Genomic DNA, 18710 nt, shown 5'->3' with positions numbered 1-18710 from the left:
CGTTTTACTGGTACTGTATATTATCACCATTATTGTTATATTATCACCATTGTTGTTATTATTATCATCATTATTGCTATATTATCACCATTGTTGTTGAATATATTATCACCATAATTGTTATATTATCACCATTGTTGTTGTTATATTATCACCATTACTGTTATATTATCACCATTGTTGTTGAATATATTATCACCATTATTGTTATATTTTCACCTTTTTGTTTTCCCAGTATATTTTGGGGACACTATTTTCCTGTGACTATTTGAGATTAAAAGCTTTTTATAACAAAGTGACAAGCTATTGTCAACCATGTATTTTTAACATACACTTAGTGTACAAAATATTTAAAAGACACCTGCTATTTCCATGACATAGACTGACCAGGTGAATCCAGGTGAAAGATATTGATCCCTTATTGATGTCACTTGTTAAATCCACTTCAATCCGTGTAGATGAAGGGGAGGAGACAGGTTAAAGAAGGATTTTAAAGCCTTGAGACAATTGAGACAAAGGATTTAAGTGCCTTTGAACGGGGTATGGTAGTAGGTGCCAGGCGAACCAGTTTGTGTCAAGAACTGCAACGCTGCTGGCGTTTTAACGCTCAACAGTTTCCCGTGTGTATCAAGAACGGTCCACCACCATAAGGACATCCAGCCAACTTGACACAACTGTGGGAAGCATTGGAGTCAACATGGGCCAGCATCCCTGTGGTACGCTTTCAACACCTTATAGAGTCCATGCCCTGACAAACTGAGGCAGTTCTGGAGGGGGAGGGGGGGGGGGGGGGTGAAACTCAATATTAGAAAGGTGTTCTTAATGTTTTGTACACTCAGCGTATATCAGTCAAGTTATTATCAGCACGGAACAGTTTGTGTCGAGGACTGACTATTGCAAACACCCAGGAATAGTAGAAATTTGTTCAACACTCTGTCAGATACTGATACTCAATTTCAGCATTCCCTTTTAGAAGACCAACAAAAGAATGCCCAAATGCAGAACATTATGTAGAAAAGCCCATTTCCAACCAGGTGTTTTGTGTATGGAGGGCTTCACCAATTTGTAAATCTTTGGCCCAACTCTCCATCTCATTACCTTATAAATCAGTGGGGATATAAAACAACTAAAACAAATTAACTTTCCCCATAAGTCAATTACCAAAACACTCAGTTCAAACGCAAACAACAGACGGCAAAATAATGAAGGACCTTTTCAAAACCACAGGGTCCATCTCTGGCATGAGCGTTGTGCTCCCATGCTCCTGGTCCTATAGCCTGTAAAGGAGACCCAGTCAAAGGCTGGCCTGGAGGGTCTCATGCTGTTTCCACATTGTACCCCGGGCCTCCCCACAGCAGTGGCCCACATGGGAAAGCTGGCCAGGCGGCGGGATAAACCAATTACCCCCCAGATGGAGGGGACTCCTGCCGGCACACCATCCGAGGGGCTCCCGGCCTCCCGCTTCCAGGCGCTCCTGGAAACCCCCGGGACGTCGTTCCCTCAGATTCCGTCTGGAGAATTCCCAAAGATGAGAATTGTGTGACCTCAAAAGCCCCGGAGAGTAGACAATATTCAGCTCGGAAATTTGGTATGGTACGCCCCTCAGGAGGACAATGGTGACTTGGTGAGGGAGATCTGGGTTTGAAATATACTTTTTTGGAGACTTTAGGAAATATGAGTTAGAGTTGAAAGGGGTTCATAATTTTTTCACACCTCAGTTTTGTATTTAATAGCATTTAAAATGTTGGTTAAAATGCTATGCCATTTAGGGTTTTTCAAGGGTGCTTTTCTAAGAAAAATGTCCTGCCTGAGTTGGCAAACAGCAAACATAGTGGATTTAAGCAGTTTGATCTCATAGGTTTAACCTTAACCTCATCAAGTGGGAGGAGAAGAAAGAGGAAAGTGAGAGAAACAAAAAATAGTGAAGAGATGAAGCCTAGTGGATATTAGTATCAGGAGTTATTATGATCAAAACCTCACCAAGAAACTACGTTTGACAATAACCGGACGAACCGAAAGGATAAGAGAAGAGACAGAAAGAAGTAGAAGAGAGATAGAAAGAGAAGATGGATAGAAAGAAAGAGGAGAGTTAGTAAGAGAAGAGAAGAAATATAGAAAGAGAAGAGAAGAGAGAGAGAGAGATAGAAAGAGAAGAGAAAGCGAACAGAGATAGAAAGAGGAGATAGAAAGAGAAGAGAAAGAGAACAGCGATAGAAAGAGAAAGAGATAGAAAGAGGAGATAGATAGAAAGAGAAGACAGAAAGAGGAGAGAGATAGAAAGAGAAGAAAGAGATAGATAGAAAGAGGATAGAAGGGAACAGAAAGAGAACAGAGATAGAAAGAGGAGAGATAGAAAAGAGAGATATTAAGAGGAATAGAAAGAGAACAGAGATATTAAGAGAGATAGAAAGAGAAAGAGAACAGAGAAAGAAAAAAAAAAAGAAAGAAGAAAGAAAGAAAAGAACGAAGAAAGAAAGAGAAGGGTTAAAAGATAGAGTTGATCTTGGTGGATAAAGTGACCGGTCTAATGGCTTGAAATTGCCCCCTTGGATTCATGAGGCCCAGTGGTTCCTGGCTAACAGCGTCTGTGACAATGATCATTATGTCTGTCGGGGCCTTGTCACCGTGGGCCCATTGTTGGGGCCCCATTCAGCCCACGGTCATTTACACTTTCATTGGCAGCTATTTAGTCCCAATAAAACCTTCAACACAGCAATTTGTGAATCCTGCTCAGCCAAGTAGACGTGAGGAATAGGCATTAAAAGGAGTCGCTTTAAAAGTCAATGAATTGTTCAATCTTTTGGGGGAGGGGCCTTAGTTTTTGGGGCCGAAAAGTCCACCTCCCACCTCTGCTCTCTCTGTTTCCCAGGCTGTGATCGGGGAGCAACAGCCCCAAAAGAATAGACTGATTCAGCCTACTCATTTTCTGTCCCCCATCTTAGCCATTTGTATATCATTTTACGCTGAGTTATTCCATTAACATTAGCACTGCTTATAATGAGGCCGGTATAGGATGGAGTGGAAAAGGGCCAAAGTAGAAACTTGTTGGACAGTTGGCTCTAAACTCCCATTCCCCTATAAAACAGAGATGATGCACTGTGTTGCATATGGATGGGGGTATAACATCCCATTTAAGCCTATTCCATACCAGATATATCAAAAGACACAACAGCCGTGTGCTTTTAGATGCTGGTCTTTAGGAGGGGCTCATGTCTCTGGACTTTACTGTTCATGTCTCTGTGGACCATTTTTTATTTTTTATTTTACACTCTATAGACCACAGCTAGATGAACTGGATAGACTAAATACAAATCTATATTAATCATTTGCATTCAGACGCAGGTTGTAATACTTTAAAAATTCAGATTTAAAAAAAATCTCATTATTGGTTAGAGCAACCACTCCACCTGTGAGCAGTGAGATTTTAAATGGACCGTTTTCTATCGAGGGTTATTTGAGGCCATATTAATAATCTCCTTGAACATTAGCCATCTATTAAGTATTTATTAACTCTTATCTAAAAAATCCCACCGTCAACACTGCTGAGATTGCTAAGAGAAAGAGCCCAAACTATCTGCCTCTGCAGTCTAATAAAGACTCCCACATTCACTCCCACCTCAGCTTTCTCTCTGTCCGTCTGGTCCACAGTTTGCTGAGCTAGCAAGACTGGCAATACTAATGTGATACAATATTTTACAGTGCCTTGAGTTTTGGCTCCAGCCTCTTCTGAGACGTGAATTTAAATCCCACTGCTTCCATCTAAAGCCCAGGTCTGTTGAATGTGGCTGATGAAGGACAGAGGGTCTGAGACATATAATCAATCTTAAAGCTGAAGAAAAATGGTCTTCTTCATTCACGATCCCAGCAGCTCTGTAAAACCCCACTCTGTCTGCGTCACTCAGTCCACTGACTACCCACAATAGAGCAGGAGGGGCTGCCACGCCCAGGCTAACACTGAGGGGAGGCCTGGTGATTGGGGGGCAGAGGTGAGGGGGTTTGGGGTTGACATCCCCTCATCTTTCAAACTCTCCCTCTAATGCTAAGGGTTGTCTAACACTTAATGCCAAAAGCTCAATGAGTGAAATGAAAATACATCTGTACCATATTTAACAGTATTATTTTAATAGACAATAGATACAATAGTGCAATAGATGTTTTTGTCATTTAAATGTGTTGCAGAAAATTGCAATGCAAACGTTCATGATCATTATTTCCTACAGGAGGAGCTATTTTCAACAAATATTTTCCCATAATGCTCAAGAACCATAATAAAGAATGTTATGAATAATATAAATCTCTTGTTCAAAAGTTGAGTAATTGCTTGAAAGTGCATTGCAAGTCAATCAAAAAAGTACACAAGAAATCCCCACAAGCATTGCTTATATATTTTGGCAATAAATGGTAATCAAACTGAAGGTTTGCACCTACACTGTAGCATCATCCATACCCTGTAATAAAACCAAAATGATACAATCAATATGTAAATAAGCAAATCCTTGTGAATTTACAAAACACTTCATTTACATTACAATAAAATATTTCAAAACCTATTGTACAAAGGAATAAACAAGACCACATAAAACCTAACAATCAGACATTAAATTCATAGGATTTCCTGCCACAGTAGTTCAGAGGACACCTGTGAGAGGTGTCCTCTGAAGAGAGCAGCAGTTTGTGTGGGGAGAGAGAAAGAGTGAAGCAGCAGTTGGTGTGGGGAGAGACAAAGAGTGAAGCAGCAGTTGGTGTGGGGAGAGACAAAGAGTGAAGCAGCAGTTGGTGTGGGGAGAGACAAAGCGTGAAGCAGCAGTTGGTGTGGGGAGAGACAGCAAGAGTGAAGCAGCAGTTGGTGTGGGGAGAGACAAAGAGTGAAGCAGCCGTTGGTGTGGGGAGAGACAAAGAGTGAAGCAGCAGTTGGTGTGGGAGAGAGAAAGCGTGAAGCAGCAGTTGGTGTGGGGAGAGACAAAGAGTGAAGCAGCCGTTGGTGTGGGGAGAGACAAAAAGTGAAGCAGCCGTTGGTGTGGGGAGAGACAAAGAGTGAAGCAGCAGTTGGTGTGGGGAGAGAAAGCGTGAAGCAGCAGTCAAACCATTTTTAGTCTCTGGGAGCTGTGGGCGTTGAGAAGAGAGACAGACAAAGGGCCAGGCTCTCTAAGTCTTTCCCCGCTGGGGCCGGCAGGGGCTGTGGTGGCCCCTCTAGTGCTGGCTGGATGGGTCCCCTGTGGGCCCCTGCCCTGGGCCTTGTACTCCTTGTGCTCTACAAGTGCTCCAACAGATTTGTCCCTGCTGGTGTTTGGAGTGGTATAGATTCATGAGGAGTAGAAGGGACAACATCTCTCAAACCGCTGTGGTCGTGAGGAACTCATCTCGCTCGCTTGCTGCCACGGCGACATAATCTCTACCATGCCAACTGGGGTAGAAAGAAGAGACTCAATGTGTTCCATTTAAGAAAATAAACCCTACATATAGGTCACAGGGCTCATGGATCGCCACTAGGAACTGGGACACACCCTCAGTCCAGCGGGAACTCACAGGGGTTCTGACGAGCCGCCCAAGCTGATTGGTAGAGGGACATGAAGTCTTTATAGCGGGGGGCACAACCCAGCCAGGCCTCCCCAAAGTGTTCTGTCCCTGTGAATAGGAACTCTCCTCCCCCAGGCTTTACGTGACACTGTAACAGTGTGTGGATGTGACCGTGCCATGAGGAACTGGAACCGGGAACCCCTATGGTGCCAGTGTGGCGCTCGAACACCCCGCTACGCTGCCGGTACACCCTCGCCTCTGAGACCTCCACCAACGATGTCTGCCGCTCAGCATTGTGGGATACGTTCCTGATGGAGCCGCGAACCACTGGAGGGGCAGAGGAGGGGACTAACATTAGAGACTGTTTTCAGTCATCCCAATCATTTATGGTTATGTTTTATTGTAATGAAAACCAATTAATATGAACAGAAAGATGAAAAATGTATCAATTAAACAGCCACCAATACAGTATGATTCAGGTGATCTAAATTGTTATGTGCATTTCAATAATGTGTTTTTTTAAAGGGCCAAGAGGGAAATTAAAAAGTTAACAGGATCTTGCTGTGTGAGTATGAGTGGAAAAAGGATTAAAATCTTCCCTCCAGAAACTTCACTCTCAGTCTCCACATCCCCCACTCACGCTCCTTCCTCTCTGTCTCCACATCCCCCACTCACACTCCTTCCTCTCAGTCTCCACATCCCCCACTCACTCACCCTCTCTCTGTCTCCACATCCCCCTCACGCTCCTTCCCATCTCCACATCCCCCACTCACGCTCCTTCCTCTCAGTCTCCACATCCCCCACTCACTCACACTCTCTCTGTCTCCACATCCCCACTCACTCACACTCTCTCTGTCTCCACATCCCCCACTCACGCTCCTTCCTCTCAGTCTCCACATCCCCCACTCACTCACCCTCTCTCTGTCTCCACATCCCCCACTCACTCACTCTCTCTGTCTCCACATCCCCACTCACGCTCCTTCCTCTCAGTCTCCATCCCCCACTCACTCTCCCTCCTCTCAGCCTCCATCCCCCACTCACTCTCCCTCCTCTCAGTCTCCACATCCCCACTCAGTCCCCTCCTCTCAGTCTCCACGTCCCCCACTCTCTCCCTCCTCTCAGTCTCACATTCCCCACTCACTCTCCCTCCTCTCATCTCCACGTCCCCCACTCACTCTCCCTCCTCTCAGCCTCCACATCCCCCACTCACTCTCCCTCCTCTCAGTCTCCACGTCCCCACTCACTCTCCCTCCTCTCAGTCTCCACATCCCCCACTCACTCTCCCTCCTCTCAATCTCCACGTCCCCCACTCACTCTCCCTCCTCTCAGTCTCCACATCCCCCACTCAGTCTCCCTCCTCTCAGTCTCCACGTCCCCCACTCACTCTCCCTCCTCTCAGTCTCCACATCCCCCACTCACTCTCCCTCCTCTCAATCTCAACGTCCCCCACTCACTCTACAGAAATCCCTCCATTCCCTCCTTTCACTCTCTGTGGCCATTTACACTTTCATTAGCCAGCTATTTTCTCTCATCAAAAAGTTGATGATGGCGACTTGTGAGATCAGGGCACGGGAGTCAGCCTATAAATGAAGTGGACTCAATGGCACTATTGCTTCTGCTCTGTTGCAGCCTTAAGCCAATGGGTCTCCCATTGTGCAGCCTCAGCCCTCACATCTGTCAGGCCCCTCTGCCCAGCTACAGAAGCTGTTCGCTGGGAACAGATCAGGCCCACTACCCCCCCCCCCCCCCCCCCCCACCACACATCACACACAGACACAAAATCTCCTTTCCACACCCACTCACTGACTCCACCCCAGGCCTTTGTAGAATAAATGAGTGGTGATACCCAGCTGATGAGGGGACAGATTGGGCTACATGGATCTATGGAGAACTAAAGAGATAGGACACAACGAGTCAAAAGCTATAGTTGTTTACCGTTTTAATAAATGTTTGATATAGGATCTAGATTTGTAAATAAGAACAATAATGAATTATTTATGTTATATTGATACATACCAAAGTCACTGCTGCAGATGGCCAGGAGGAGCTCTGTGTCATTGCAGGGACGGCAGCTAGCTGTGGGAGGAGAGAGAGAAGTTTATAGTGTTGGTCTATGCAGAGGAAAGGGACACACATCACCCTGGGAGCACCAAAGCACATCCTTTCACTTCACTTGTCATCTCACAACTCTCTCTCTCTAATCACTCTCTCTCTCACTTCACAATCTCTCTCTCTCTCCCTCCCTCTGCCCACTCCATACTCTGCATCACCACCCATTTCTCTCTTTCTCTCATATTAACACTTCTTATAGTGATCATCTTACTGGACACTATCACCCTACTGTGAGGGTCCACTTTCAACACTTCAGACCACAACTAACACCCTACTGTGAGGGTCCACTTTCAACACTTCAGACCACAACTAACACCCACCTGTGAGGGTCCACTTTCAACAATTCAGACCACACCCAACACCCTACTGTGAGGGTGCACTTTCAACACTTCAGACCACACCCAACGCCCTACTGTGAGGGTCCACTTTCAACACTTCAAACCACAACTAACACCCTACTGTGAGGGTCCACTTTCAACACTTCAGACCACCCCCAACGTCCTACTGTGAGGGTCCACTTTCAACACTTCAGACACACACAACACATCACCCTACTGTGACGGCTGGGCTTGAGATAACTGATTGATGGATGAGGATTACAGACACCTTGCCAGTCCATTGACACACACATACCAGCAGCTCCATCCCTCCATTCATCCATCCCTCCTCAGTTCATCCAGACAACAAGCCAAGGGGTCAGATGGAGGAATGTCTGGCATGCGTCTCTACTCCATTCACATCTCCTCCACCATACTAGCACTACCCACACAGATCAAAAGCCTTGATGAGTCTCAACCTCCATGTTTGACTTCTATTGTTTAGCGGTCTAATTGAATGACCCAGACTGGTGACCCCAATCACTGGTATCCTCCACTGAACTCCTCCACTCTGTCAATATTGGGAGAGAAGGACTCAGACAGACAGACATCACCAGGACAGGAGAATGACGTCACCTCATTGAGACAGGCCCACACAGAGATGAGGCATCTGTAGAATCCAACAAGTATTTGCTGTCTCCATTGAGATACCTGGGGGCCAATGGCCCTCCGCCACCCTGGCCCCTGCTCCCTAGCTTTGTCCCTCCGGTGGAAATGAGACCACCAGACAAAACAACAGACCGGTCAGCAGCTGCTTCCTAGACCAGGCAAGATTGGATTTGGTTTTTAATTGGATAATTGACTGATTTCTTTGGGCCCCAACTGTCCCTCAGTCTCCCCAGCACACCCCTCCACCCACACAGTGAATGGGCCCACCTCTTGTGCCGTGTGCTGTGATGCTAGGAGTTTATTGTCTTCTATGATTAAGTTAGAATGTATCAGTGTTTTATTATTCATGCACTTGCTTGGAAATGGTTAAATGATGGTCAAGAAGATGATTCTAAAGTAAAAACACTTAAAAACAACTGAAGGCATGATGATTTGCATTAAGGATACATGTTGATCACTTTCATTCTTCACTGTAATGTTCTTTTTTGACACCAATACAACTGACAAAACATACATTATTTTTGTTATATCAATAAATGATTAGGTCTATTTACAATTGGGATTGCAACTCCAACAAAAGTGTCAAATGAACATCTTATGACCATGTCATACAAATAGAGAATTCGTATTGTCTCCAAATGTCAGTGGTGCAAAGTTCTTAAATTCGAATAATTTAACGTAGCCTACTACTTAGGTCGTTTTTTGTGGTATCTGTACTTCACTTTATATTTTTGACAACTTTTAGTTTTACTTCACTACATTCCTAAATAAAATAATGTACTTTTTACTCCATACATTTTCCCTGACACCCAAAAGTATACGTTACACTTTGAATGGTTAGCAGGACAGTAAAATGGTCCAATTGACGCACTTATCAAGAGAACATCCCTGTTCATCCCTACTGCCTCTGATCTGGCAAACTAACTAAACACAAATGCTTCGTTTGTAAATTATGTCTGCGTGTTAGTGTGCTCCTGGCTATCGATAAATAAGCTTGTGCCGTCTGGTTTGCTTAACATAAGCCATTCTTTATTATTTATACTTTTACTTTACTTTTTATGCTTAAGTATAGTTTTGCAATAACATTTACTTTTGATATTTAAGTACATTTAAAGCCAAATACTTTTAGACTTTTACTCAAGTAGTATTTTACTGGGTGACTTCCTCTTTTACTTAAGTAATTTTATATTAAGGAATTTACCTTTACCTTTACTCAACTATGACATTTGGTAATTTTTCCACAACTGTCAAATACTCACCCTGCAACACACTTTGGCCGAGGTTGTTCGCAGTGGTCCGATTGCCCAGCAACTCATATCTGAAGCCTACTGCGCGTTGGCTGATATCCCTCTGCGGGTTCGCCAGGAGAAGATGGCTGGCTTCTGAGGTCCGTCCGCCGGGAAACAGAACACCTGCTCCGGCCGCCCTCCATCCGTCATCAACAGGTCAAGTTCCCCAGCCCGCTCGATGTAGACGCTGGCACCGTTGAAGCTGCGGAACGGTTTGATGCAGACCGTTGTGTGTCGCGCAGAGGACAGGTTGGGTTCCAGGACGACCCGAAGCGCCTGGCCCGGGTAGACCCACTCCACCGAACCCTCTGTGCAACGCAGCCGCACCTGCTGCACAGTTCGCGAGTTAGCCTCAGCCTCACGCGCCAAACCACTGCAATCCATGAACAAGGAGACGGGTTCAAATGGGCACACTCACTCAGAAAACAACGCAGGTCAGAAAATAATATACGACGAGAGATTAGCCTATACTCACAGAGAATATGTATATTATCTCTATTATCTAAACAGATAATAACCATAAATATTTAGACAACAAAGTTTTTAGAACGGCAAACGCAATCTCAAAGTCAATTACCAGTTTGGAATTCTGGCTACTAAAAAAAAGCATAATCCCTCACCTTCCACTCCAGTTGCATAGGTCTGCCGCGCAGGGAGACAAACAGCAGAGGAACAGTACATACATGAAAATCAGCCTTAGAGTTGGCGACATTGCAACCACCAAATATAGGAATAAAAATAGAATCCAAAATCAACTTGGTGAGAAAACATCACCAATGTTCCGCTCCAATCCTTCTGCTAGCTCACTGAGATGCTCTCTTAGCAACATCTGTGGACGCCTGTGACTGACGCTGCGGCTGTGTTGTATGATTAGCCATGTGCACCCTAGCCCCCTGACAGCGTTGGTAGAAAATGGATGTCCTCGCTATTGTATGTGTGTATGTGTGAGGATGATGAAGGTTGATACAACCGGAATGGATTTCGTCATCATTACCGTTGGACCACAATGGAAATAAGCTAATAAGCTTAATTGTGTTATCCTTGATGATTTTCTTACATTGTATGTGGAGGCGTCACTGGCTGGAGCGCGCTTATGTATGTATTTTACAACTTAAATTCAATCAATCAATCAATGGCGTAATTACCAAGCCCAAAGATTTGTAAATCGAATCCGTTTCAAAGGCGGTAATTTTTATTTGTCGTGACATCATTTAATGATAGAAGTTGTGTAAAATGGAAAAAACAACATGTAGGCTATTTGTGGCAAATTGTAGGTATGGGCTATCAATCGGAATAGCCTGTGGGTCCAATAATCGAAAAAGGTTGACCAAAACGTAATTACATTTATAAAATCGCATTATTTAGGCCTACGTTCCCACACGATTTAATACGCGTTCAATCTCTTTTAGCTTTTGTTTTAGGTTAGTTCAGTGAAAAGACGATCCGCAGTACAGGCTCCAGCCATCTGTTACCTTCAAGTGCACTGCGTGACTCACAACTTTTCCACACCTGGATAATTGGAGCCTTCGTGAAACTGGGAAATAAATGCCGACAAATGCCAATTACTTCTTATTTAGAAGCCTTTTATTTATGTAGGCTAGTATTGAGACGTATTTTCCGAACACTTTATATTTGCACATTCAACCCCTAAACATTGGCCTATAAAAGTAAATAACTCATAAAATAAATGAACAAAATAATACGATGTTGTTTGTATATATATGCAGATAATTGAAATCGCATTTTGTAATGATAGGCTTGGTTCTATAAAAACGAATGGTAGGCCTAACGGCCACAGATAGTATAGTTTGGGTGGTGAGTGGGGTGAAGGAGATGGGGAGGGCGAATAACGGTAATGATGACGAAATCCATCCAACTAGGAACAGGCCCAGGCCAAGAACTGAAAAATGTATAAAGTATTTTTGATACTTGGGCTCTATCTAGTGGCCGTGTACATGTAATGCACATCTGGAAAATGCAGGTCATGCGCGTCTCGGTTTAACGTTGATGAGGGTTAAAACCCTGTGAACAAAATAGCAATCCTTCTGGGCCCAAGCAACAAAAGGTGCAAGTCAAGACCATGGCGACATCTTGCGGGGTTTTCCAGCAACCACTGTTGGTTGTTCACAGGACTTAGTTGGCCCCCTCCGGTGGTGCGAGATCAAAGGCTTATGCGTTTTGATGGGAATGTGGTTTGGTAAATTGCACTCATATGGAGAATTTAGGCAGTGTTTTCTCAGCTGCGGGGAAAGTCCTCTGCTAGGGTATAGGCTTACGAAAAGGATATGTCCTTTCCTCAACCAGGTGGAAATGTAACAGACATAGGCCTACTGTGTAGTAATAACATAGAGCTAAAATTGCAAAGAGCTAAAATAGGACCCCTTTCATTCATTTTAAACATTAATAATGTATGTATTTATTAACCTACACTATTTTAATTTAGTCTATAAAAAGTATTCCGAACTATACCCAGGAATAGCTATTATTTTCAATCGTCTATCAGAATTCAGCTGTAAGGGAAGGCCTTGTAACTGTCAATGGCAGTTGAGTGGCTCGCGCTGTTGTCACAGCCAGGTTCATTTTCACACGCGCTCTCAGGTTGGTCTGTTTGAGTCACGTGTTCGGAGGCCAGAGCCCAGTTCCCTGGGGAGAGTAACATGAATGGACACTTTGTTATGCTACGAAAAGAGAGAGAATAACCCTCTAGTCCGAGTGGCATTCAGCTCCCAGACTGACTGAATTCTAGGCTAGTGGTTCAGTGTCCCATAGGGGCAGACTAGCCATCTGGCATTTCGGGCAAATGCCAGAAGGGCTGGTCCATTTTTTGCCTGCATAACTTGTTTTTTTTCTTCGCAAAAGTATCATTATCTGGCTAATAATGGGGACCTCAAGCAATAAAATGGGCTCGTTTGGGGTCCTCAATTAAAATAATGGGCCAGAGTGTTAGAAATGCCAGAGATGATTTAAGGTCACAGTCAGCCTCTAGCTCAGCTGTAATATTTATGTAATATTTCTGTCTCCCTGCAGGCATGTCATTTACATTTTGTAACATCAACTGTCCATAAGACGCATTATGCTAATTGGCCAAAGTAATATTTTTCTTTAATGTGGTATTATAACTCCTATTGAATAATATATATTAAAATCGTGAATGATAAAATAAAAAGCTCATAGGCTTATGGCAACAGAGTTGAGTCTGTGACACTCCACCCGGGTCTTGAGGGTTACTGCCGTACCTGCAAGGGCAAGCACCCCATCCCATATCGAGGCACGACCACATCATATGAAAATAGTAAAATATGCCACACAGACGTCCCATCATCACACACATCCAGCAGCATCCGCGTTTCATCTGCACCTTTTGAACGATCATGGCCCTCCTGCCCAGACCAACCCATGGCTGGCTAAAACGGTCCCCGACGGCAACCACCTGCAATGAGACTCCCGTGCCCTCTGGTCCCTGTATTGTAATATAGCTTACCCCACTGCCGTGCGTCTGGCACCGTCTATACATTGCTTGTCGCAAAATACATATGCTTAGGCCTAAAACAATTAGGAGACATAACGTTGCACATGCACATGGGTTGGCCTATAGTCCCAGGCGTGCGAGAGAAATGGATTGCAGTACATATTAATATTGAACCTTTATTTAACTAGGCGAGTCATATAGCTCAGTTTATAAAAGGAGGCGTGGGTCATCAGGGTGTGTGATGATGGGTCATTTTTCGTACTTTCCAAAAGATAGAAAAGTCAACTGTTAGGCTGACATGAATGTAAACACCTGTATTATATTAGGCTATAGATAACTAAGAAAATCTACAATGCAGAAGCCATTAGATATTGGCATTATCAAAAGTAGGAATACTTCTAAGATGCAGTTGGACATGATATTTTGTATTGTTTTTAATGAGCGTTCGACTCATTTAATTAAAAGGTTGTGGTCAAATTCAAGATCCAAAAGATGAAGCAGTCTGTGGTCCCATGTGTGCCATTTCTTTCGGCAGTCTGTCAATAGACCTAAGAATAATAAGTCAAGTGATAAAATATTGACTACATACATGCACGTCCTTGTCTGCTAATCAAGACCCCATGCAAATATCCATCTAGATTGTGAACAAATAATTAGAAAGGACAAAATTGGTCTAACGAGCAATAGATCATCAAAACTCATTAGCTCGCACCATGACCAATGCTTCAGAGCTAAACGGTAATTAATTGTTACCTACCATAACTGAAGTAAACCTACCATTTAGACACTGTCAAAAAGTTCAACTCTGACCACTTAAACACCGAATTTTCAACTAATTGTTTGATTGAAGAAACACCAAACCTCAGTTAATCGTTGTCCCATTTAATTATCATGTTCGAAGGTTTCTTCAAGCAAACAATTAGTCGTGTCATGAAAATCCACTGACGGGTTATTTTGAATATTGCGCAAAACAATTCCCAAATGGCTATTTGAATAAACCAACAAAATACATTTTTACAAATGATTACCTCAAATCCCAATACAAATTAACTCAGCATCGGAAACTGATGTGTTTTGCTCGTGCATTTTTCTAAAGCAGTTCAGTGGAAGTCATAACTAAAATATCGCCAGTCCCAGTCCCAGCTGTGCTGAACTGATTTGACACACATCACGGAGTCCAGGGAACAATTCAACCGCCGAGCTCCAACTGCACTGGCTGCTGCACCGGAGCACAGAGTTGTGTATAAGGGTAATTGTTAACTATAGGTCAAGGTCGTCCATTGAACCTTACCTGACATACATTTTCACACGAATATTCTCGATTTATTGCATAGAATATGCTATGGATAATGGAAGGTATTTTCCAAATATTTTTAAACATTAGGCCTACTTTACACTAGGTAGGTAGGTATACATGCATGTCTATCCTTGCAATTATGTTAATACAAAATGTGAAAATATTTTTTAATATATTTTTTTAAATGTGTACAGAAAATGGTATGAAACATTAGGGAAAGTCCTTATTGCTATATTAAATAACAGCTATTACATACCTCTATAGCCTACCACATTTAAACCAGGCTGAATTGAAAGCCCCATTAGAAGGTGAGGAAATGTAAGACTCTTAATTAATGTATTTAAAAGTTTAAATGAAAATATGAAATAGTTATCCAAAAAATATATTCAAATAAACTATATAGATAGACATGTTTAATTTTGTCATTATTACATTAAATACTTTGACATAATACATATTAAACATACAACTCTGGATATAGTTAGGCCTATAGAAAATGTATCTCAAATGATCATGATTAAGCTATTACTAACTTCTTACAAATAGCTGTTGCATTGTTAGTCATGTTATGTGAAGCAGATACTGACTTCATTTCATCTATTATCTTTGAAAAAACCTTTGTCTGTGCTGCTCTCTTTGATGGTGACTGTCAAAAAGTTTGTTGTCACATCGGTTACCACCACATTCTCAACATTATCCAGACAAGGCCTCCAAGACACTGCTGACTGCTCTCCAGAACTCCTCGATGCAGGTGATTTGGCGACAACAATGGGCCTAGACTGTTGCATGGATGAAGAAGAGTCACTGGCTCTGTAGAAATGGTTTTTGGTGGACACATGTTTCAGTTTGGGGTGTGGGACAGACATGCCCCCAGGGCATTCTAAAGTCCTGCGGCTCTGTTGATCGAGTCTAGCCTTATGGAGGAGTCTACCGTCATGGCTATGGGTGCCAGGATGGGACACAGTCCCCAGCAGTCTTTGAGTTTTGTTTGATTTTGGCACAATGCTCGTTCCCTCTTGAAACCTGCGTGTCAACTGGATGACACTTCTCTTAGATGTTTCGCCTTCATGATGACAATGTCTGGACATTTTAGACAGACCGTATGGGTCCTGCTGCTCCTCTAACCGACTCCTCTTCGCGGGCTCCTCTGTTGGACAGCTGTCTGGCTCCATGTTGAATCGTAAACGCAACTTGGGTTTAGGTCCCCTTTTTCTAGGGATGTTGACAAATTCCTCAGCCATGAATGGGTGCGGAGGCGCCGGTCGCGGCCTTCTCTCAGTCTCTGGCAGTCTGACCCTCACGCTCTCTCCTCGGTTGACCGTGCTAGGGGGAAAGATTGTGGGCACGACAGCCCGTAGTCCTTCTCGAGCTCTCGGTGTAATCATAGGCATCGGAACAGGGTATGAAACACGAATCCCCCTTGGCATTTCTCTTCTGCATTCATAAGTCTTTGCTGTGGCTTTCGCCTTTGCCTGTATAAAGGTGGTCAAGTTAGATAAGTATGGGGGTTCATAAACATGTACTTGGAAGGCTAAATCCTGTTATTAATAAGCTGTATCATTGCAGATATTTTCCAACAACGAAATAGGCCTATAGCCTATTTGACATTGTTCATCCACATGCCATTTCCCTACACCAAAATCCTTATTACAATGATGCCAATTTGGTTGGTAATGACAATGTTTGAACAAAAAGTAAGCCCCATGCATTCACTCTTTTGCGATACATTTATTTCCCACTGTAACTTGGAAACGTGTGTTACTTTATTCAACTTGGAGCTTGAACAATAACATCAAAACGGAAATTAAAGCAGAGGTAAAAAAATTACAAATTAAAGAGCAAGATAACAGACAATGTTGCACTTTCATCTATTTATTAGCTGAATATCAGACATTTTGTAGTCTAACATTCTATCAGACCACAAGACTCATGATTCAATTGTCGGAAAACATAGGTGATGAGTAAGAAAAGAAATATGACTGAAACATGGACTAACTAACTCATGACAGTCACTGTTAAATTCCCCCACCTTCAGCAGAAATGTCTCCGGCTTCGGTCCCCTCTTCTTAGGCCCAAATAACTCCCTTTCACGCTCCCTGTGAAATAAATACATACACATTTCGTATGAAACGTAACTCGCTCGAAATAATTGAGTCATATTTGAGTTGTTAAATGCGTGTCGTCTGTTGGGGATAGCCCAAGATGACATATTCGCACTCTGCCAGAAGAGGCCTGCTGTGCTGTCAAAACCTTACCTTTCTTCGAACGCAGCGAAGAGGCGCGCATCTAGAATGTTTTCCTCTGGTTCCCAGGTGCTATATCTATCCAAAAGAACGATACGGTAGCGTAAGAAGAGTATCACATTTGTGGCGAAAGCGTTCACCAAATGAAACAATATCGGCTGAGAATCTCGTTGCTTTCATTATGGCATTGCCTTTGCGGACAGCGACGTATGTGGAGGTAGCAATCTGCTAATGTTAGCAACACTCTTGTCGTGTGTTTGTGCGTTAAAATAGCCTAAGCAAAGTACGCGAATGTTACCAAAACCATGCCCTTTACGCAATCAACAAGCCTCGGTTACATGGCCTTAACATGTCATGAGCACACGTTGGTGCACATAAAAACAAGCATTCGAGAGATAACACGACAGGCTGGAAGCTCTGCTGTCAGCTTCCAAACCAGAGTGTAGCCTACTCACTTTTTAGACCAGCTCTTCCATTTCACAAGGTATTCCATTCGACCCTGCAATATAACAACAAATAGGGAGAGAATTAGGCCTACTTATTGTCGATGTCATTGCGATGGTGCAGAAACACACGATTAGCATACATTATTGTTAGAAACGCGGATGTGTAACGAAAATAAACTGCGTACTCTTCTTATGCGTTGTTTGATGATGGACTCGGCAGCGAAGACACGCTCTCCAACAGCCGATAGCTCCATGTTTACTTCAACCTCGTTTATAAGCTATTTATTTTTCTATATACTGCCCTCGCTGTTTAATTCCACACATCCCATAATACGCTCAGAGAGGAAGACGTCATCACGTTTTATATGGGTTGCCAAGCACCGCAGTCGGTGGGACCGTATCTGGTAGAGCGCATTGGCTCAGCTGTTGCTACGTGCTCTGGGTTGCTAAGTGAAGGGGAGGAGTCAATTCCTATTGAGTCTAAGGAAATGACGCTGATTTGGTGGTTGTCTGGTTTGTGCGCAGGAATGTCTTTGGCATAAGAGAATAAATAACCGTCTGACTATGGCACACCAAAGTATTATCCATTTGAAAATAATTTGTTAATTTAAATTCATTGTATAGTCTACCCAACCTCTTACCTTGCATTGTGACTATTTCCTTGAACAGATCTTTAAATAGCCAGTCATCGGCATTTAGAAATATAAAAAAGAGCATTCATTTAATTGATATGAAAATATCAAAGTGAGAATCAATAAGAACATGACCTTGAGGCTCGATTGTATTTCCACCGAATCTAACTGATAAGCTAGTTGCCAGGAATCCCATGCACCAATCTAAATACAAATGCATAGGATAGCAGCTATGTGTAGCCTAGAGATGGGAAAGTATGTTATTTTATAATCTTGCGCTATTGTTCATTAATGTCCAACTACGTGAGGCTAAACTCTATTAAGGTCCATTAAAATTGACCTTTCAAGTTGTATCATTTTCATGAAGATATTGTTTGTTTTTCATAGGTAATTTACTTTATTGTGGGGTGCTGAATCTCTGGTCTCTTTGGTCTTCCGATAGTTTTTAAAAAACGAATTCAGTTGAAGATTTATGAATTGATGAAAACAATTAAAAGTCAAATTAAGAAGAGTTGAATTTGAAGTTTTACTGTCTGAAGATGAATAGGTAAACACAACTGAAAACGATCAAATATTTCAAACACAACTAAGCCATAGAAATGTGAACATATGATAACATAGCCATAACGCGAATAAACAGGTCTTTGGAAAAAAGAATGACATGAGAATGACATATAACATAATCTAGCACAAGGTAATAACAATAATGATTTGTATAC

The 18710-nt window shown here is 42.9% G+C and overlaps 2 protein-coding genes across 2 annotated transcripts; both read right to left on the bottom strand.

The window, feature by feature from the left end:
• Positions 1-4928: 4928 nt before the first annotated feature.
• On the bottom strand, positions 4929-10863 carry LOC110486812 (meteorin-like protein). Its single transcript, XM_036974609.1, is given in 5 exon segments — positions 4929-5844; positions 7534-7593; positions 9875-9982; positions 9985-10277; positions 10525-10863. Coding segments are annotated over 5 exon segments (891 nt in total). The 5' UTR covers positions 10617-10863; the 3' UTR covers positions 4929-5506.
• Positions 10864-15070: 4207 nt separating this feature from the next.
• Positions 15071-17763, bottom strand: LOC110486809 (chromobox protein homolog 8-like). Its single transcript, XM_036974606.1, has 5 exons — positions 17545-17763; positions 17369-17412; positions 16926-16991; positions 16700-16766; positions 15071-16142 (listed from the first exon to the last, which is right to left on the bottom strand). Exons 1-5 carry the CDS (start codon positions 17611-17613, stop codon positions 15264-15266), a joined length of 1125 nt encoding a protein of 374 aa, XP_036830501.1. The 5' UTR covers positions 17614-17763; the 3' UTR covers positions 15071-15263.
• Between the last annotated feature and the right edge of the window lie 947 nt (positions 17764-18710).

This window comes from Oncorhynchus mykiss, unplaced genomic scaffold, assembly GCF_013265735.2.
Source record: "Oncorhynchus mykiss isolate Arlee unplaced genomic scaffold, USDA_OmykA_1.1 un_scaffold_739, whole genome shotgun sequence".
NCBI lineage: Eukaryota > Metazoa > Chordata > Actinopteri > Salmoniformes > Salmonidae > Oncorhynchus > Oncorhynchus mykiss.
This window is presented reverse-complemented; position numbering and strand designations above follow the sequence as displayed.